A 22,431-nucleotide genomic window follows, 5' to 3' on the forward strand; every position below is an offset into this window, starting at 1 on the left:
TATTTACAACATTATTAATTATATTCCCCAAACTGTCTTTCATATCCCTTTGGCAATATTGTAGTTACCTATTTATGCTGTCTAATCCCTTCCCCTTCTCCCTCATCCCCACTCCTCTCCCAATTAGCAACCATCAATTGTTCCTCTATATCTCTGAGACTATTTCTGTTTACTTTGCTCATTCATTCAGTTTTTTAGATTCCACATTTAAATGATACCTCCCACTTTGTTCTTATTTTTCAAGATTGTCGTGGCTATTTGGGGTCTCTATTATTTTTATTGCTGCACTGCATTTCACTGTGTGAATGCACCATAAATTGCATATCGAGTCTTCTCATAGTTGGCATTTTGTTTCATGATCACTTCCTAATACAAATAAAGTTGTAACAATTTACACACAGTTCATTATTCTTGTGTTTGAGTATTTAGTTAGGAGATATACTGGGTCAAATACATAATTGTAATTTAGTAGATATTTACATATTTCAACATTTAGAAGTCATACTTGTGAACACTCTCACCAGTATTACATGGAAGTGTATGATTCCTCACACCCTCACTGCAAGATTATTATACAATTTTTGGATCTTTACCCATCTGACAAGTAGATATATAGGATGGGTTATCTAGGATAATTTTTAGTTTTTTTTTTTATCGTGGGTAAAATGGAACATCTTTATTTAAAAGTGATTTATATTTCTGTCTCTGGAAACAAGTTGTTCACATCTTGGCTCATTTTTCTTTGCCTTATTGATGTATTATTATTATTCTGTGAGCTCTCTGTGAGGTAGAGGAATTAGATTTTTTTCCTTACACCAAAAATTCTCAAAAAGTAGTGTGCATCAAAATCACCCAGAGGGCTTGCTATTTATTTGTAAACAATTGTTTAGGAAACAACTTCAATCTTACAAATTTATTGCAAAAATAAAAATAGTTTAAATATTACCATATTTGTTTTTAAACAGATGCACCAACTTTGAATATTTTAACCCTCAATTTTTTTTCATTTTCACATTTCTTTTTTTCTCCCTCTACTTCCCTCTCTCTCTTGCCTGCTTACCCTTAAATAAAATTGTTGGGGTTTTTTTTTCATTCCCCTCATGGATTTAAGATGATTTGTAAACATAGGCAAGAAAAATAAATTTTAATATTTACAAAAGAGGCAGGAAATAAGAATTTTAAGCTACCACCATCATCAGAGTGTAGTGGTTTTCCTCCTTTAACCCAGGATCCACTTCTAAATCTGTAAGGATTAGTGACCAGCAAGGAACAGGTGTTGCAGGGATGAGGTGAGTGGAGTCTGGGGTGGGGGGTTGATATCAGGACATCGAGTCTCCAGGTACAGACTTTGTCACACAGCATCAGGTAATGAGAACAAAGGATGGTACTTAACCCTGAGATTTGTGCCTCCATGACCCTCACATGGTGACCTATAAGCTTAGTCATGCCCAAAAGTCTAAAGGAAAATAAACCCGATGAGTTCCAGGGCTTGGTCTTCAGTAAGGACCCTCTTATCTCTTAATTCTCCCACGATCTGAATAAATCAGTTCAGGACCTCAGAAAATTCTAACATTACCCATTAACATCACAAATTTACCTGGCTCCTCCTTTCCTGGTTTTGTTACAACTGAAAATAAAGCTAAAGAGGGTGTAAGAGTCATTACCCCAGAGCAGGAAAGTGTGACTGTGATCTCTCTTCTCTGTGTCCCAGGAGGAGGACCCCGCCCTGGCTGTGATCACCTATGTGGGGCTGAGCCTGTCTCTGCTGTGCCTCCTCCTGGCGGCTCTCACCTTCCTGCTGTGCAAAGCCATCCAGAACACCAGCACCTCTCTCCACCTGCAGCTCTCGCTCTGCCTCTTCCTGGCTCACCTGCTCTTCCTCACGGCCATCGACAGAACTGAGCCCGAGGTACTGACACTGTCCCAAAGGACCCCCTGCCCTGCCCAGGGGATGCAGAGCTCATGGGCCCATGCTGCATCCACACCTTAATAAAATGGTCTTGGGTTGCGGGAAGGTTAGAGGGGTGAGTAGCCACTTTCACACTGAGTGATGCAACTAGAAGACAAACTCTCTTCTAACAACCTCTTCACATACATCAGAGTTCTCCCCAATGGCAAGGTGTAGGAGAGGTCCTGAGCCCACGCTCCCCTCTGACTCCCCCCGGTGACTCTCACTCTCCCCCAGGTGCTGTGCGCCATCGTCGCGGGTGCCTTACACTACCTCTACCTGGCCTCCTTCACCTGGATGCTGCTGGAGGGCCTGCACCTCTTCCTCACCGCACGCAACCTGATGGTTGTCAACTACTCCAGCGTGAGCAGGTTCATGAAGAAGTTCATGCTCCCTGTGGGCTACGGAGTCCCGGCTGTGATTGTGGCCATTTCGGCAGCTTCCAGGCCTCACCTTTATGGAACGCCCACCCGGTAAGCGCAAATTCCCACTGTCATGTCTCTACATAACCATGGCCAGCAAAGAACTAACATAGCACTTTAATTTCACGAGAATATGATGAACAGAGAAACACTCAGTAATCACTCCAAAGACGTCTTCCTGGTTTCACCATTGCATTCCTTGAAGTGGCTGATTTTTAGTCTTTAAGATGTAATTTTTTCTAATATTAATTATATAGTACATTAATAATTATATATTTATATACTATTAATATTAATTGTATATTATATTATTAACTCTACACGAATATATTCATGAAACATTAATAATCATAAATTAATATATAGTTAAAATAAATTAGCTGAATTTTGGTCTTTTAGATTTAATTATTTAAAATATTAATTGTATATTATATTATTGACTATTATATTAACAACTATGATATGTAATATTAATTGTATTTTATTTTTAAAAAGATTTTATTAGGGAATTGGGGGAGGGGAACAGCGTTGGGGAATTGGGGAAGGGGATCAGACAAGTTGCTGTCCTTTTGTTCTTCAGTCTAGTTGTGGAGGACGTCGCTTCACTGGCCCAAGNCAGACAAGTTGCTGTCCTTTTGTTCTTCAGTCTAGTTGTGGAGGACGTCGCTTCACTGGCCCAAGTTGGCACCATCATTGTGCTCTTCCCGGGTGAGGCAGATGGGTTGCCGGCCTCTGGACGGCCGCTCACAGCGGCTCTTGGCAGCTCACGCTGGCTGCTGGCCACTCACGGTAGCTTATGGCAACTCACTGCAGCAGGGGCTGCAGCCTACGCGATCGCCCGCGACTCACGGCAGCCCAGCTCCAGGTCGAACGCCATCTTAGCTGTAGAGGACAGTGTCACTGGCCTTCATGTGGGATCTGAACTGGGGCCCTGCTGCTCAGAGCTGGTGTCACAAGCCAGCTCTTAACCAACGTGCCACTCGGCTGGCCCTAATTGTATTTTATATATTAGTAAATGTATATTAATATGATATTCATTGAATTAATTGAGTGGGCTTTTCTAAACCTTCTAGAAAGGATAATAGAAATACACGGATGGCATTGGTTTGTATAACCTATATCCTTCCTAATTAAAAAAAAAGAATGATTATAGTTGATGAAATTGTTATGAACAGAGCTAAGATTTAGAAATCAATTCTGATGTGCAATCACTGTTCTAAATATTTTATGTATCAGCTCAAATCACCTTCCCAACAACCTTATGAGGTAGAAACTAATAAAATGGGATTTTTACCGATGAGGAAACTGAGGCACAGAAATTATTATCGACATGGCCAATATTACACAGCTGGTTGGTGACAGAGCTGGGATCAAATCCACAGTCTGGTGTTCCAACATTCTCCTATGCTGATAAAATTAATTCTCACCTGCATTGGATGAGCCCTGGCCAGCTGGCCTTCCTAGGTTGCTTAGCATAATGTCAGCAACTTTATCTGTAAAGGGCCACATAGTAAATATTGCAGTTTGTAGACTGCATGGTCTCTGTTGCAACTGCTCACCTTCGTCCTTGTAGCACAAGAACAGCCACAGCCAATGTGGAAGGGAATGCGTGTAACCGTGTTCCAGTAAAACCCACTTACAGAATCAGGTGGTGGCCCAACCTGGCCCCCACGCTACTATTTTCCACACTGCTTTAGTAGCTTTCTCTGAATTTTCTGGTGGATCCATCTAACTCTCTCCAAGGTTTCCCACCTCCCACCTCACTGACAAGCCCCTCACTTAGGTGCAAGTTCCAATTCTGTCATTTCTATCAGTGTGGCCTTGTGTTAGAACCTGTCTCCTTAAGCCTCAGGTTCCTGACTTGTGATCATTTGAGTCCCTATGTTGTCAAGAGAAAGGGTTTATGTAATGCACATGAAACTTGCCTTACTACTGTGTCAGGTTACGGTTCCTTTTCCCCCTCTTTTTACTATCCTTTTGTGTATCCCAATATTTTTCACCTTTTCCACACCTGCTCATCCTTTGTGTGTCAGCATAAACACAATCAGTTTCCTCAGGGAATCCTTCCCAACGGTCTGAACCTCCTGTACCCCAGACGAGGCTGTGGATCCAGCTACATGTTCTCATAGCTCCTCATACTTGATCATAAAACCCATCACCTTGATTGTTTCTATTGTCTGGTGGTGACCTTCCCACCTATGTGGGAACTTCCTTAGGACTGAAACCAGCCTATCTTAATCAAAATTGGGTTTTCAGTCCAAACACAGATACTGACACAGAATAGACTCTCAATATTTGTCCAATAAACCATAAATTAATTTATCAACTCTTGTTTTTTCTTTTTAACTTTATTGGGGAACAGTGTGTTTTTCTCAGGACCCATCAGCTCCAAGTCAAGTAGTTGTCCTTCAGTCTTAGTTGTGGAGGGCACAGCTCAGGTCCAAGTCTAGTCACCATTTTCAATCTATTTGTGGGGGGCGCAGCCCACCATCCCATGTGGGAGTTGAACTGGCAACCTTGTTGTTAAGAGGAAGAGCTCTAATCAACTGAGCCATCTGGCCGCCCACTGGCAGCTCAGCAGCAGCTCAGCTCAAGTCGTTGTTTTCAATCTAGTTGCAGAGGGCACAGCTCACTGGCCCGTGTGGGAATTGAGTCGGCAACCCTGTTGCTCAGAGCTTGTGCTCTAACCAACTGAACTACCTGACTGCCCCTTGTTTCTTTCTTTTAAAAAATATATTTTTGGGGGCCAGCCAAGTGGCGCGTTGGTTAAGAGCTGGCTTGGGACGTCAGCTCTGAGCAGCAGGGCCCGGGTTCAGATCCCACATGAGGGCCAGTGACACTGGCCTCTATAGCGAAGATGGTGAACAACAGCTCGACCTGGAGCTGGGCTGCCGTGAGTCACCGGCGACGACGTAGGCTGCAGCCCCTGCTGCAGTGAGCTGCCATAAGCTACCGTGAGTGGGTGGCAGCCAGCGTGAGTGACTGGCAGCTGGTGTGAGCTGCCAAAAGCCACTGTGAGCGGCTGTCCAGAGGCAGGTGACCGATCTGCCTCACCCGGGAAGAGTGCAATGATGATACCAACATGAGCCAGTGAAGTGACATCCTCCACAACTAGACTGAAGAACAAAAGGACAGCAACTTGTCTGTTCCCCTTCCCCTAACTCCCCAGCGCTGTTCCCCTCCCTCAACTCCTCAATAAAATCTTAAAGAAAAAAAAATATGGCAGCATATCTGGGGGCCAAGACAAAAGTGTTTTTAAAAATGAATTTATCTTTTTAAAAACTACTTTATTAAGGTGAGACTGACATGTAAAAAGCTGTACATATTTGATGTATACAATCTGATGAGTTTGGTGATAAATAAAAACCTGTGAAACTGTCACCACCATCAACAGTATATACAAAGAGGCAATTATGAAAGATAAATAAGTAGGGCAATCTATAGAGTATAGTACCTGTAATTAACAAAATTGTATTGGATACTTGTAATTTACTAAGGGAGTAGATCTTATGTTAAATGTTCTTACAAAACAAAGCAATAATAATAACATTAATAATAAAGGAGGGAGGAGGAAATATGGGAGGTGAGGTATAAGTTTATTTATTGATTCTTTATCCACAAAGGCAAACACACTCTTCAGTTTCTTTCCATCTCTCTTAGATGCTGGCTCCATACACACGAAGGATTTATATGGGCTTTCCTTGGCCCCGTCTGCACCATCTTCTCTGTGAGTAACGGGTGACATCAGAGCATCCTTCCTGCCCGGCTGGGGGTCAGTCAGAGCAGGTGTATAAGGAGGGCTACATGCAGGGAGAGCAATTGTTCCAGTCTGCTAAGGACTGAGGGGGCGCCCAAGAGGGACAATTTCAGTTTTAAAGGAGGACTGAAGATGTTTCCTGAGATGTTGGGTGTTCAGTGCTAAAACTTGGAAACTCCCATGCAAACTGGGACGATTTGGTCACCCGTTACAGGATAAGAAGGTGCTTGGGTTACTGGAGGTTTGGTCTGTTTTTCTATGACTGATATGAAATACGAAAGTTTCTTACCAGTAGTTCAGGTGTTGAATGAGTTAGGACTAAGGTTTAAGATGTGGAATGTATTCAGTAAGCCTGTGGGGTTTCTGCAGATTAACTTGGCTTTCTTTCTGATGACCTTCTGGATTCTGAAAAACAAGCTCTCCTCACTCAACAGTGATGTGTCCACCCTCCAGAACACGAGGTGAGATGGGTCAGAGGGGCACACTGCCCCCTACAAGGCATGGTCCAGGAGCAAGGCCACACGGTTCCAAGCTCCTGATGTCCTTTCACAGGGATTCTGATGGGGCTGGAGGAGAGAGGTGCAGCCGCCCTCCCTGGAAACCAGCTCAGATACTGTGGTTGGCTGCTGACACCCAAGCCAGAAACATTTCATTCCTGCATAACCCCAGCATGAAACTACCTCAGCTTCAGAGAGAATTGACATTGTCTTGATAAAGAGAAATTACTTCCATGGTCCTATGAAAAAGTTTTTAAAAACATTTACATCTTTATAACATTCTTAGGCAATCGCATCAGCGTCCCCAGAGCCCATTCACACTCACACCCTCATGGATGCTCTTCCCTTTGCCCTCTCCACTCCTCCACCTGGTGGAATCAGATGCCTCATCCAGGTATCACGTCTCTTAATAGACTAGGGACGTCCTTTGCTTCCCTCAACTTTCCACAGAATGAATGGCCTCTGTTTTGGGCAAAACATGCCTTGGGTCAGTTCATAGAGAGTGAGAAGATGGGAACAATACAGGATGGGACCCAAGCAGAGGTACCTCACACATGTTATAAAAGACCATTTGTTTTAGCCTTTCCACTGGACTATAAGGTCTATGAAAACAGAAATCTTGTCTTTGTTATTTTTAATGCCCAGGACCCAGCACAGAGTCAGGTACACAGATGGTCCTCAGAAGTGTCAGTTGAATGAAATTAGGGACAGTTATGAAACATCGTGATATTTTTGAAATCCACATCATGGAGTGTCACTACCATCCTCAGTCCAAGTCAAAATGCCAACATGGTCCTAAATATCATTTCTGTTGAGGGCATCATTGAGAGTAAAGACCAAAGTTGATCACTACTTAGTCAGAGGCGTCCATAGAGTGGAGATGAAAATGGCCTTGATTCTCTTGTTCTGGGTGTACCACATGCCCCCTTCTCCTCTTATCTAGGATGCTGACATTTAAAGCGACAGCTCAGCTCTTCATCTTGGGCTGCACATGGTGTCTGGGCATCTTTCAGGTGGGCTCAGCTGCCCGCACCATGGCCTACTTCTTCACCATCATCAACAGTCTGCAGGGCGTCTTCATCTTCCTGGTGTACTGCATCCTTAGCCAGCAGGTACCACTGTCCGACTCCCACTCAGGACTCTTTCCCTCCTCACTCCTCTCAGTGAGCTGACTCAGCGTGCTTTGCCTCTGCAGGTCCGGGAGCAATACAAGAAATGGTTGAAAGGGGTCAAGAAAACCAAAACCAAGTCTGAGACGTACACCCTCTCCAGCAGGGCCATGTCTGATGACTCCAAACCCTGCACAGTAAGATCACTCATAGCTCCCAGAGCACTTCACTTATCGATCCACTGAGTAGCTTGTGCCGATCACACTGGATAACCTGGGTATATCGTAGGTGATGCCCACTGGATTGACTTCTGGACTAAATCTAGGCATTTCCCTGTCATGAAAGAAGGTCTTGCCTACTTTCATTCACTGTGTTTCTATGCTCACCTGACCCTTACGTGTGACTATCTTCTCATTCCCCACACATGCAGAGCACCATCTTTGTGCAACATGGTGCATGTGGTTTTTAATTTTACTTGGTGAGAGGATACAAAGCACTTCCTCATAAGGAAGGAGAGAAGGGGAGAGGGAGGGAAGGAGGGTGGGGCAGAGAGAGAGAGAGAGAGAGAGAGAGAGAGAGAGAGAGAGAGAGAGAGAGAGAGAGGCAGGCTATGGTCAGCTCAACAAGCAGGAATTAAAGATCTGGAACAATGATGCTCACTGTTCTCGGAGTCACAGCACCATCCTTTATCCCAAGTCATCCCATGCTACCCCTCTATAGAAAGAACAATAGATACAATAGATACATTGGTATATATCATTTTAAAAGTTAGTGAAATAAGTATTAGGTTAGATTTGAGACTTATGCAAGCATCTACAATTGTTCCTTATATTTTCAACACATACAAATAATGCAAAACTAGGAAGGAGACTCACAGAAGCTTAGGAGAGATCCTGGCAATGTGACTCCTACCAAGCCATGTATGTTCTGGTTTATAAAAACTTTTCTCATACTTTTCATTCACATCAGCACTTGGAGGTAAGTATTATGTTTCCATTTGATAGGTGAAGAAAGTGAGGCTCAAGAGATCTATATGAATTGTGCAAAGTCTTCAGACACTTCATTCCTCCTCCCAGCTTTCATGAGCCCTGCCTGGCAAGCCTTATGCATTTTTTCTCATCCCTTGTCCACCCTCTGCAACAGCTCCTTCCCAAATTCTCCTCCCCTCAGAAGTCACATTCTTCTAACTCTTTCTTCTTCCCAGCAGATGTTCCTACCAGCTTCTTCCATAGAAAACTGAGTCATTAGGATGAAACAAAGTTAGCTTTGTGCTCTCAAAACACTAGGCATTTGGCATTTGTTTCATTCTCTCCTCATCCCATCTTGTTACCAAAATGTACTTCTGACTTTTTAAGGCTAATCCCTCCATTGCATTTTGGTTCCTAACACTCTTGACTTCTCAATAACTTTACATTATTGCTCATACAGTCTCTCTGGACCTTGCGGTCTTACCTTTTAATAAAATTTATTAATGTTATATAATACATTTGATCCTTCCCTCTTCTTCCTCTTCACACTCAAAAACGACTTTTGCTTCTATCATTCTACCAAAACACCTTTATCTTAAGCCTCCAATGACCTTCATATCACTAGATGAAATAAATATCTTGTTGTCCTCTTTGCAGGATTGGAAGATGTGGTTACTTTCTCCATTTTGAAATACTCTGCTTGTGTCCCTGGCTTCTATGTCAATACCCTCTGTAATAATTCCTATCCTTGATGACCTTCCTTCATCTTCTATAGCTTTCATCTACTCTACCTGGCTTTGTTCTAGAAACACTTATATTCTCACATTATAAGATCTTCATAGACAATCTTGTCTACATGGACTCAATGTGTCCTGCCAAAGGAAATGATGGAAAAAACTTTTTTCTAGACCTGAATTACCTATGAGCCCCAGGCCACTATTACCAACTGCCTACTTGATACCTCTACTTAGATATCTCAGAAGCAGCCCAACATGGCCATAAAAGAACTTACCATTTCTTTTTTTACCAACTTAATTCTATTCAGGGTTTCTCATCTCTTTGAGTGGCATCTCCATCCATTGTTGCTCCAGTCAGGACCTGTATCATCATTGACATTATCCTCTTCCCTACCTTGTTACACTTCAAAGCAATCCATTGCTAAATCATGCTAGTATTTCTTCCCCAGTAGCTCAAAAATAGGTCTTGTTGATGCCATCTCTATCACCTTCTCCCTAACTTAACCTTCATCTTCCCTTGACTGGATTTTAATATCCTCCTAACTGGTCTCTCCCATCTACTCTTCTCCCTCCTCCAATAGTTTTTCACATAAAATTCAGTTATTTTCTCAAAACAAGTATTCGATTATGCACCACCTTGGAACCGCCTCGCCCACCCCCAGTCATTCCCCAATTCCACTAGGAGCAAGATCAAAATATATAAGGGTTCTAATTTCCCCCTCACCTTCACCAAAACTTGTTGTTGTTTTTCTTTCTTATACTTTAGTGAGTGTGAAGTGGGTTTTCATTATGATTTTGGTTTTCATTTCCCTAATATCTAATGATGTTGAGCACATTTTCATGTGGTTATTAGCCTTTTGCATACCTTTGAGGAATATCTATTCAAATCCTTTCCCTACTTTTAAACGAGTCATTTATCTTTTATTGATAATTTGTAAACATTTTGTATATGTTCTGGACATTAGACCCTTATCAGATATATGATTTTAAGTTTTTCTTTCTCTCATTCTGTTGATTGACTTTTCACTCTCTTGATAGTGTCCATTGATGCACAAAAGTTTTTAATTTTGATGAAGTCTAATTTATCTATTTTTTTGTTCACTTGTGCTTTGGGTATCATATTTTTAAAAAATTGTGTAACCCAAGGTCACAGAGATTTACATGTATGGTTTTTTGAAGACTTTTATAGTTTTATTATTGCATTTAGGTATATGATTTAATTGGGATTAATTTTTTAATATGGTTTAAAGTTTTTAATAGGGTGTGAGGTGCACATTCTTTTATATCTAGATATCCAGTTGTCCTGTCATTATTTATTGAAAAGGTTATTCTTTGCCCCAATGAATTGTCTTGACATCCTTGTGAAAATTAATTCACCATAAATATAAAGGTTTATTTCTCTACCCTTGTCTCTCTTCCATTATCTATTGTATGTTGATTACTGTAGTTTTGTAGCAAGTTTAAAATTAGGGAATTGACTTTCCAAATATGTTCTTCTGTTTCAAGATAGTTTCAGCTATACTGGACCCTTTGAACTCCTATATAAATTTTAAGTTATGTTTGTCAGCTTCTGAGAAAAATTTAACCGAGATATAGATAAGGATTGTGTTGAATCTGTAGAACAGTGAGGAGGTACTGCCATCTTAATTGTATTAAGTCTTCTGATTCATGAACATGTGATATTTTTTCACCATTTATTTAGGTTCTTTGATTTTTTTTATTGTTAGTTTCAGGTGTACAGAACAATGCAATAGTTATCCTTTTCACCCTCACAGAGTAACAACCCCTCTCCCCCCATGTATTGCCCTCCCACCCCGATATCATGCTTATCTATTACAATTCCATTGATTCCATTCCCCCTCTCTATTCCATGTCCCGAGACTAAATGTATATATAATTATAGTTGACATACAATCTTATTCAACATCAGTTTCAGAAATACAGTGCGGTGGTCAGGCCTCTACACCGACTATGAAGTGGTCTCCCCAACAGGACATGAGTCCATCTGGCCCCCTAAGAAATATTTACAACATTACTGATTATATTCCTCAGACTGTCTTTTCCTATTCCTGAGGCCATATTGCAATTACCATATTGTATTGTCTCATCCCTTCCCCTTCTCCTTCATCCCCACCCCCTCCCAACTAACAACCCTCAGTTCTTCCTCTGTGTCTCTGAGATTATCTCCATCCACTTCTCCCATCCATTCAGTTCCTTAGAAGGTTCTTTGATTTTTTTTGACACTGTCTTATAGTTTTCAGTGTACAAGTATTGCACTTTTTAAACACAATATCATTTTCATACCTTCCTTTTCAGGATAATTAAATTTACAACTAAACCAGATGATCTTGTCTCCTGGAAAATGAGGACAATTGTGAACTATCATCCTTTGGTCAAAGAGAAGAGAAAATCCTGAATCGTGTTTGTTATAAGTTAACTCTTCATGGCACCATTGTGGAAGAAAGTATGCAGTAAATGTTTGACATTCAGTTGCTGGAGAATTGGGGTTTTCTGGTCCGTACAGCAGGATCATCTCACTCCAAGCACAGTCAAGGAGCTATGACCCAATTCCCCAGTTACCTTTTTCTACAAAGATGTTCCTCAAGTCAAGTACTTGTATATAACTCGGACAATCATCCTCAAAGGACTTTCTTAAAACAGTATAAGAGAGGAAAGTAACGTTTAGTCAAATACCTATATTTGGTCTCCCTACCTATATGCCTTGACTTCTTCACTCTCCGTTTTTAAAGTCTTAATTAATTTTTCACTCAAAGGCTATTTTTTATTACTTACCATGTGCTGCACACTGATCAAGACAGATCCAATTCTTGATTTCACAGAGCTTAGATGTAAAAAAATGGTTTCCTCAGTTAGAGTAAAATCAGAACCCTGTGAAGAGAGTCTCTATCTCTGTAAATTGTGTATTATTTCATCCTCACCATTTGATCTAGGCAAGGTCTAAATCTGGAGCAGTTACACCTGCAAGAAATTTCTGTGGGCTCCCCCAACCATATTTGTATAATTTGAACATAATGGGAAATGACTGTAAAGGATTATAACATATTAAATAAAAAAGATCCATGAGTCCATCACAATACCTAAAAATATCAGCCAATAATTGTAAAAGACATGATAAAATAAGAAACATCATGTTTTTTCAATATCCAGTAAATGACTACTAAAACACGAGGTGAAAGGCCATTGGAGAACAGGCTAATCCAAGAGTGTGAAAAAATCACCTCACAGATTACTGTTGATTCCAAGGGCCAAAGTATACATTTACAATTTGGAGATCTGACAGTCACCATTTGAACTTAATGATCAGGCTTATAATGAATAGTGGGCAACCTGACATTAGATATCTCCTGATAAGACATGAAGTTACAATATCATGTTTGTGGTAAATAAAGAATTATTGACATATCTACCTTCCAGGGTTATTATGAACATTAAATAAGTTAATACATGTAAAAGGCTTAGAACAGGGTTTCCTGGTAAACACCCGTTAAATGTTAGCTATTGATATTGGTATGCCTGGAAGGGTTTTTGTGTGCTGGCCAAACGTTGGTTGTGTTGCTAATTAAATGTTACCTAAACTGATTAAAATTGAGTATAAATAGAGTTGTTTCATGAAAACTAAGTTTAGTTCTTTGAAAAGAACAGATAACATTGATTTGCTAAAAAGTGGTCACCAAATCACTTAAGGGCAAAACTGCTGTGAAAAGTAGAGGAAAAATTGTAAAACTATAAGGAATCTGTATTCCATATGCTTTGCAGATGACTAACTTTCATGCTACAGTTGACCTTTGAATAATATGAGTTTGATCTGAGTGTGTCCACTTATACATGGATTTTCCCCCAATAAACACTTGCTTATACACTGATCTATGAGTCTACCATTTTGTATAGGGGACTTGAGCATCCAAGGAGTTTGGTACCCACAGGGGGTCCTGAAACCAATTTCCCTGGATACTAGGGACAAGTAAGTTTTTGGGCAGTCAAAAATTATATGTGGATTTTGCATGGGGTGTGGTGGACTCCTCTAACCCCTGTGTTGTTCAAGAGTAAACTGTACTTTAAACAGAAATCAGAAATTGTAGATGTTGAATTGTGAACATGTATTTTGCAATAAAGATATTTGCATCTCCAGTCAGTGGGCCAAAGGGAGACCTTGCCTTTCGATTGGCTAATAAATACAGTGTATGCAGCAATAATAAAATATTTAAGTGTCAAAAAAAAGAATTATGGACAAATCAGTCTAACCTAAATATAACCTAGCCTTTAGACCAAGGGTTGGGAAACTATAACATGCAGGCGAAATACAGGCAGCTGCTTGCTTTTGTAAATAAAGTTATATTGGAATACATCCACATCCATTCACTGATGTGTTATCTATGACTGCTTTCATGCTATTGGGTTGACGCATTTTTGCAATGAAAAACATAGAAAAAATACGTCGTGACTTTTCCGACAACCCAATAAATGTCAGTGTTGAGTAGTTGTGAAAGACACTGCAAGGCTCCAAAGCCAAAAATATTTACTGCCAGGCCCATTGTAGAAAAAGCTTGCTGGGACCTGTTCTTTCAGACTTGATTTTCGGTATACATAAAATACAGGGAACAGAATAACAAGTTCAATGACCTCAGGTGGAAACAGTCAGGGAAATTGAGAATGTAGGGTACTCAATAAACCAACTGATCTTCTCAAGTCAATATCAGTATAATTTCTGAGCTCATTAATACTGTTATATTACCACTATAAATACAAAGAACAGGTTTAATAGATTTAAAACGAAGACATAAGGGTACATGCCAAGATCTGTCTCCCAAATCATAATCATCTAGGTATGCCTCCATCAGCAGACCCTAGAGCTCACTCCTATTTGCCCTCTCCAACCAGGGCAATGTTCCACTTCTGTCATGTCCCCACAGGCCCTGTGTGTCCCCTAGATCTCAGTACCTACTCTGCTATATTTTCCCTTTCTCCTGGTTTTCCATCTTATAGGCTGTTGTGGACTGAAAGTTTGTGTCCTCATTTACCAAATTCATGTTGAAGCCCTAACCCTGAGTGTGATGGTATTTGTGATTGGGCCTTTGGAAGATAATTAGAGTTAGATAAAAGTAAGGCTCTCATGATAGGATTAGCGCCCCTGCAAGAAGAGATACAAAAGAGTTTTTTTTCTCTCTCTCTCCATGCTTGGTCACAGAGAAAAGGCCATGAGAGCACACAGTAGTAGGAAGTGTGCACACCAGGAACGGAGCTAAAATCAGAAACTGAACTCTGTCAAATCTTGATCTTGAACTTCTCAGCATCCAGAACTGTGAGAAAATTAATTTCTGTTGTTTAAGACACCCAGTCTATGATATTTTGTTATGGCAGCCTGAGCTGACTGATACACAGGTCTCCAAGACTCATGGACATGGGGATCACGTCTGCCTTGTTCATTGTATTGGGTTTTCGGAAAAGTCATGACGTATTTTTTCTATGTTTTTCGTTGCAAAAGTGTGTCATGACTTTTCCAACAACCCAATAGTTTCTTTCAGTTTAGCATCACACCTTTATTATTTTTTTAAAATAAAGTTTATAAAGACAATTGTTAGTAAAGTTACATAGGTTTCAGGTGTACAATTCTGTAATACATCATCTGTATATCACATTGTGTGCTTACCACCTAGAGTCAGCTCTCCTTTCATCACTATATATTTGATCCCTTTTATCCTCACCTACCACCCCTTTCAAAAGGGTAAGTGCTCATCAAATATTAGAATAGTTAATACATAAATAAATCGGGAAAAGATGGGCACACTGTAGCCCATGGGCCAAATCTGGCTCACCACCTGTTTTTGTACAGCCCACAAGCTAAGAATAATTTTTACATTTTTTTTCATGTGGGAGTCGAACCAGCAACCTCGCTGTTAAGAGCGCATGCTCTATCCACTGAGCCATCTTGGTGGCAGCTCAGCTCAAGGTGCCAAGTTCAGTCCCAGACAAGAGCAAACAGGCAATCTTGTAATTAGGGGCATGTGCTCTCACCAGCTGAGCCATCCTGCCACCTGTTGACAGCTCAGCAGCAGCTCAGCTCAGGCACAGCTCTGGTGAAGCTCACTGGCCCATGTGGGAATCGAACCAGGACCCTGTTTCTCAGAGCTCGTGCTCTTAAGCAAACTCTTAACCAACTGAGCCACTCGGCCGGCCCTTAGTGTTTACATTTTTAATGATTGAAAATAATCAACAGAAGAATGATATTTTATGGCATGTAAACATTACATGAAATTCAAATTCAGTGTCTGTAAATAAAGTTTTATTAAAACACAGTCAGGATCATTCATTTATGAGTGTGTATAGCTGTTTTCATGTTACAATGGCAGAGCTAAGCTGTTGCTATAGAAGCAAGCATACCCTTGTTTTATTGTGCTTTATATTTTTGTCCTTTGCAGATGATTTTTTTTTTAACAAATTGAAGATTTGTGCAACCCTGCATGGAGCAAGTAGATCAGAGCCATTTTTTCAACATGCTCAGGTAATGGCTAGCATTTTTAGCAATAAAATATTTTTTACTCTAGGTAAGTAGGTACATTGCGTTTTTTAGACATAATGCTATTGCACACTTAATAAGCTACAGTGTAAACATAACTATTACACGCACTGAGAAACCCCCCACCCCAAATTGTGTGACTTATTTTATTGCAATATGCACTTTATTGTGGTGGTCTGGAACTGAACCTGCAAAATCTCTGAGGTCTGCCTGTATCTGGCTGTGATGGTTAACTTTATGTATCAACTTGACTGGGCCACAGGATGCCCAGAAAGCTGGTTAAACATGATTTTTGGGGTGTATTATGAGGGTGTTTTCAGAAGAGGTTAGCATTTAGTAGACTGAGTAAAGCAGATGGCTCCCTCTGATGTGGATGGGCGTTCTCTAATCCATTGAGAGCTTAAATAGAATAAAAAGGTGGAGGGAGGTTGAATAACTCGGCCTGACTGCTTGAGCTGGGACATCTATCTTCTGTCGTCAGTGCTTCTGGTTCTCAGGCCTTCAGACCCAGACTGGAATCTATACCATCAGGTCTCTGGTTCTTTGGCATTTTAACTATACCACCAGATTTCCTGGCTTTGCAGCTTTCAGTTAGCAGATTGTGGAACTTTCAGCCTTCATTATCATGTGTGTCAATACCTTATAATAAGTCTCTTCACATATACATATAAATGCAAAGAACCAATAGAACTAATAGAAATGCATGAATGTGGAGGAGGGGGTGTCAAAGGAAATAAGTAAATAAATAAATAAGTCTTCAAACAAATTATGTTAATGGGAACTTTCTCCATATTATGTGATAAAAACATCCAAAAAATTTTCTGAGGCAAAAGAAGGTATTTATTTTCTCATTACTGACAAAACCAAGTGTGAAAAAAGATAATGGTGAAATGCAGGCCTTTTCAAATTATGAAAATCTAAGAGACTTTACCACCAACAAATTCTCACTGAGGCATGCTTAAAAGATAAACTCCAGAAGCAATCAAATTCAGAGGAACGCAATGAGATTCAAGAAGGACTGGTGTCCAAAGAAAGTGTTAAAATGTGTTTAAGCCTCAACAAAAAGACAGCATATGACAGTACTCTTTATAATGACTAATTTAAGGACTTTTAATAAAAATGTGTAATCACAATGTAGCACAAAAATAACTTGTATGAGTTAAGGTAGGATTTGAATTAAGATATTCTAAGATCCTTGTATTGTTTAGGGAATAGGTTGTCATAGTGATTAACTTTGGCTTTGTAAATTACATAGCAATGCTTTAAAAAGTGGAGAGTAACTACTAAAAGAGCAGAAATAGAATGTGTAACTTTCTTTAAAAAAAGGAACTTACATACTCTTGATATATCCAAGGGAATATTAAAAATAAACAGAGCAAATGTAGGACAGGGAGAAAAAAAAAAGCTGCTAAAACACATCCAAACATATCAGTAACTACAAGTGAAAACGGACTAAACTCACCAGTAAAGACAGACATTTTGAGAATAAGTGGAAGAAAATATCAGACAAAAATTCAGCTGTATGAAAATTTCCTGAAACAAGGGGAAAGGTACATTAAAAATTAAAAAGGAAAAATATTATAGCAAAGTAAAGCCGCTATACCAACATTAATACCTGAAAAAATAAGATAATTTTAAGTAAAAAAGTGTTATTTGATGGGTCGCCACATGATTTGATTTCTAAAGGACATGTTCAAGAGTGAGAGAGGCCACTACTAATAATTTTTTCAGGACAACAAGAATAAGCCAGGATTGTCTTTGGAAAATCAGAATTGTTAAAACTAATATGACCATTACATGAGATGTGAAAATTTAAAAAAATTTAAGTGAGCGTGAACCCTTTTCCTTAGCTCAAGAAAACCAAACCAAACCAAAACAAAACAAAAAAAAACCACAGGATTATATTACATAACCAGTAGAAATATATTAATTATGTGTCTCTGGAGAACCTTATTACACCAATATACTGATCCCCAAAGCCTAAAAAAATATATATCATAATCTGAGTTTACAAAATATCTGCACCTGGGTGTGGAGATGAAAGAAGATGGTGTGTGTACAATGGTTTACATGGCAATTGCTCAGCTATAGGGGCCTTTTAGCCTCTGAGTCAACTCTCGCTGCAAAAATTACTTTACTCTTATTCCTGTGAAAGCCCCATGAAGGCAAGACCTGTGTTTTTCTTGGTCTATGCCTTAAACATGGTGAGTAATTAATATTTTTGAATGAGTGAGCAATTAAACCCACAGAAATACCGAACAAAGAAATTCAGAAATCCAGACTATGGTGTGAACATCCCCATTTTTCTGGATGTTGTTGGTAGGAAAATCCTTTGAGGCTGTTTTTCCTGCTCATAGACTTTCAGCATCTGGAAGAGTCTTTGTAGAAAGAAAAGACTTCAGAAAAGAACTTAACCCAAAGTGACCAAAGAATTGGGTCACCACTGGCCTTTTATATGTTGAGTTTTCTAGATTTTGTAGGAATTGGGAGTCAAGCATGTCCATCATGACTTCTTTCACATTGCTGATATGATGAATTTGTTGAAACACACACAACAAAGTCTTTTTATCCCTTCTTAGTAGCTCAAAGATGGCAGTTCTGATTTTCCATGGGAGAAGAGGATATAGTGCAAAAGATCTTTTTAATTAACCTGGAAAGATAATATTTTAGAAATGATATATAAGACTATAGAAAGGTAACTTAAATATTTCCTTTGACAAAAGAAAGAAGAAATTTAAGAAGCTTTTAATCACAAAATGTCCTTGCCAGATGGATTTGTCAGGGTAAGAAAAGGCCATATTAATTTTATTTTTCTAGGCCCTGGTGTTTCTCAGAAGTCCCATCTCCCTACATTTCCTAACCTCCAAGTTACAGAAGATAAGAGCAATTAAGTGTGCTACAAAAAAATGAGCTATCTGTTTCAAAATGTATGTACTGATCCCTCTGCTTCAGGGTTTGTAAAATATTACTTTATGCATGGAGTCATAAAAGAGGGCAGGTGGGAAATTAATGGGAAGTCAGAAATGTTACTTATTGTTAATTACTAAGACATAAAGGTAGAAGCATTAATTCTTCCTTTTTTTCACCTTATTTTTTCTATCCCCAATATGAGTTATTTGTTCCTAGATTTATAGAAAGCTCAGTGTAATTTCTGGCATTTGAGATGGGCAACTGCACATGCTTCTCTCTACTTAAGAAGTATATAAATGTTGTGTTTCAGGAAAGTATTCCGAAATGAACACAAGGGAAAGTACATGTAATAAGTTTAACAAAGGCATGGCATTATTTTATTTGTATTGTGAAACGTTCCCTCTGACTTCTGTGTAAAGAGGCATTAGAAGGTGAGAAGAGTAGGAAGGGTATTGCAGTTGTTCAGACAAGTGAAGATGCCAGCCTGGCTAAGGAGGGGCTGATGGAGACTGAGGCAGCTAGACATACTGGGGACATGTTGAGGACAAGAACAACAGGTGGTACACTGGGTAGTTTGTGGTGGGAAATAGTATAATTGTTGAGAGTAACTTGCAGGTTCCAAACTTGTGCCACAGGATGGACATAGTGCCATTCAGAGAGAGAAAGATACCATGAGAAAAAATTGGATTAGGGTAAAGATTGAGAGTCTTATATTGGAAGGCTGAGTTGAAGCTGTCTTGGAGATATCAAGGATGTCAAGTAAGTAACTGGAAATACTCCTCTAGTTCTCAGAGGAGAGGTCAGAGGTAAGGAAACATATGTGGCCACCATTTGCATTTAGATAGTGACTGAATCTAAGGAATAGATTGAATTGTCTGGGAAGAAAGAATTGAAAGAGAATTGACATTGTTCTGGAACCAATCCACTAGATGGAGCTATAAAGGAGGCAAAGGGACAAAAGATAGAGATAATGGAAGAAAAACGTGGAGGGACATGTAAATAGAACCTAGACAGGATATGGATGGAGTGTTTTATGAGGAGGGATAAATAATGTAATACGTTTCTGGAAGGACATTTAGGGACATGGAGATCATTGTAGACCTAAGAAATATTAGCTTTGGTGGGATGAGGGGGGAAAGAAGCCATATCTACATGGGTTGAGGGACTGAGTTTAAAGCAAGGAAATAGAGACAGAGAAAAGTCAACTCTTCTGGTAGCTAGAAGGGAATGGTAGGCCAAGTAGTACATGTTTGTAAGATAGAAGAGAACCAAACATTCTATGGCTATGGGAAGAATACTTTTGAGAAGGTGAGGGAAAGATAGAAGGGGAAAGGGAGGGAAGGAGGAGAGAGAGAGAGAATGTGTGAACAATAATGTAAGGATAATTGATAAGGTATGAATGATGGGGTCCGAAATGTGGATAGAAGCGTTGTTTTCAGAGAGGAGAAGAGAATTTGTATCAATGATACGGGAATGTGGAGAAGATGCATGCTAATATTTGGTCGGTAGGGTTGACAGCGTGCAGCTCACAGAGTCATCATGATGACTTGGATATTATCTGTGAAATAGGTGGCCAGAATATTTGCTGAGAAAGCGAGAGGAGATAGAAGACTCAGTGGTGTAACCAATATGTGTGGAGGTTGGGTGAACAAGGTAATGAGATAAATGCAGAAGGACATCCTGGGAGCAGAGTAGTCTCCTTTAAATGGGAAGGAAGACTCAGGGTGTTTAATAAAAGGTGGAAGAAGAGATGAGACAATGTAGGTAAAAGAACTTTATAAGTCTACAAAGATAAAAAAAGAACTTTGTAAATCCAAACCGATGTTGGTTCTTACTAATCACTGCTATGAATGATGCCATGCCATTACCGCTTTTCCTCCCTGGTTTTGCAGTGGGTGAAGGGTGCTGAAAATGTCAGATGGTCTTGTTAAGAAAGTCTAAAATTCCAGCTAACACTTATTTCTGTTAAATTCTTAAATATGTACATCATTTCCCCCCATTTTTGCCTTTTTTGAGGGGCGATGCTGAGTGGCTGAGATTGAGGTGGATGAAGAGAAAAAGGATAAAATAATGTAGCTCTGGGTAAAATGTGATCTACTGTTTCACATCATTAATTGTTACTTATTTAGTTAACCATGTATGGCACATGGTAGGTCTTCAATAAGAGTGTTGATGGGCAAAAGTTAAGATGAACACAGTTTCCCAAGGAGTAAGAGCAAAATATGCCTATATATAGTTTTTTAAGTGAGACCATTGCTAATAGTTAATGAGTCCAAGAGTAAAGCCAGTGTGAGCCTTCCTAGGGTATCATCTATGATATACCCAGGTTGTCCAGTGTGAATGGCATGAGCTACTCAGCGGATCAGTTAGTGAAGTGCTCTGGGAGCTATGAGTGATCTTACCACACTGTCTTTGGAGGTTTCAAACATGGCTCTGCTGGAGAGCGTGTATTTCTCAGACTCGGCTTTGGTTTTCTTGACCCCTTTCAACCATTTACTGTATTGCTCCCGGACCTGCAGAGGCAACGCACGCTGAGTCAGCTCACTGAGAGGAGTGAGGAGGGAAAGAGTCCTGAGTGGGAGTCGGACAGTGGTACCTGCTGGCTGAGGACGCAGTAGACCAGGAAGATGAAGACGCCCTGCAGGCTGTTGATGATGGTGAAGAGGTAGGCCATGGCGCGGGCAGCTGGGCCCACCTGCAGGATGCCCAGACACCACGTGCAGCCCAAGATGAAAAGGTGAGCTGTCGCTTTAAATGTCAGCATCCTGGGTAGGAGGAGAAGGGAGGCCCATAGCACATGCAGAACAACAGAATCAAAGCCATTCTCGTCTCTACGCCACGGATGCTCCTGCCTTCCCGTTCACGATGCGTTCTCAGACTGAGTTGTGATCAGCTTTGATCTTCACTGTCAGCGATTCTCACAATAAAAGTGCCACCCAGGTCCAGGATGGCATTTCGATTTGGACTGAGGAGGGTAGTGACACTTAAAAATGCAAATTTCAAAAAATTTTATGATGCTCAATGGAGATCCCTAATTTTATTTAACCAACATTATTGAAGCTGCGCTCTGCACTGGGCTCTGTAATGGAGCCTGGGCATTAAAATTAACAAAGGGGGGCCGGCCCAGTGGTGCGTTGGTTAATAGCTGGCTTGGGATTCGAGAGGGCCCCGGTTCGGATCCCATATATGAGGGCCAGTGACACTGCCCTCCACAGCTAAGATGCTGAACAACAGCTCAACCTGGAGCTGGGCTGCCGTGAGTCGCCGGCGATGGCTAGGCTGCAGCCTCTGTGGCAGTGGGTTGCCATGGGCTACTGTGTGTAGCCAGCAGCCAGCATGAGCGGCCAGCAGCCACAGTGAGCGGCCATCCAGAAGCCGGCGACTGATCTGCCTCACCGGGAAGAGGGTAATGATGGTGCCAACTTGGGTCAGTGAAGCAACGTCCTCCACAACTAGACTGAAGAACAAGAGGACAGCAACTTGTCTGTTTCCCTTCTCCCAATTCCCCAGCACTGTTCCCATCCCCCAATCCCCCAATAAAAATCTTA

General features: G+C 40.5%; 2 protein-coding genes across 5 annotated transcripts in view; one reads left to right on the forward strand and one right to left on the reverse strand.

Annotated features, from left to right (window-relative positions):
- LOC109377418 (adhesion G protein-coupled receptor E2-like) overlaps positions 1–13,334 on the forward strand; it is a 43,742-nt gene extending 30,408 nt beyond the window's left edge. For both annotated transcript variants that reach the window (XM_019633756.1, XM_019633757.1), the window contains 7 exons: positions 1,712–1,909; positions 2,186–2,421; positions 6,031–6,097; positions 6,497–6,588; positions 7,568–7,736; positions 7,820–7,930; positions 11,755–13,334. In XM_019633756.1, the coding sequence (XP_019489301.1) occupies positions 1,712–1,909; positions 2,186–2,421; positions 6,031–6,097; positions 6,497–6,588; positions 7,568–7,736; positions 7,820–7,930; positions 11,755–11,763 (882 nt within the window). In that variant the 3' untranslated portion in view covers positions 11,764–13,334. The remainder of the gene's footprint in view (positions 1–1,711; positions 1,910–2,185; positions 2,422–6,030; positions 6,098–6,496; positions 6,589–7,567; positions 7,737–7,819; positions 7,931–11,754) is intronic.
- Positions 13,335–16,163: 2,829 nt separating this feature from the next.
- LOC109377423 (adhesion G protein-coupled receptor E2-like) overlaps positions 16,164–22,431 on the reverse strand; it is a 32,695-nt gene continuing 26,427 nt past the window's right edge. For all 3 annotated transcript variants that reach the window (XM_019633763.1, XM_019633761.1, XM_019633760.1), the window contains 3 exons: positions 21,480–21,648; positions 21,286–21,396; positions 16,164–18,623 (listed from right to left, as the gene is read on the reverse strand). In XM_019633763.1, the coding sequence (XP_019489308.1) occupies positions 18,615–18,623; positions 21,286–21,396; positions 21,480–21,648 (289 nt within the window). In that variant the 3' untranslated portion in view covers positions 16,164–18,614. The remainder of the gene's footprint in view (positions 18,624–21,285; positions 21,397–21,479; positions 21,649–22,431) is intronic.

The sequence above is a fragment of the Hipposideros armiger genome, unplaced genomic scaffold (genome assembly GCF_001890085.2).
Source record: "Hipposideros armiger isolate ML-2016 unplaced genomic scaffold, ASM189008v1 scaffold_1396, whole genome shotgun sequence".
Classification (NCBI taxonomy): domain Eukaryota; kingdom Metazoa; phylum Chordata; class Mammalia; order Chiroptera; family Hipposideridae; genus Hipposideros; species Hipposideros armiger.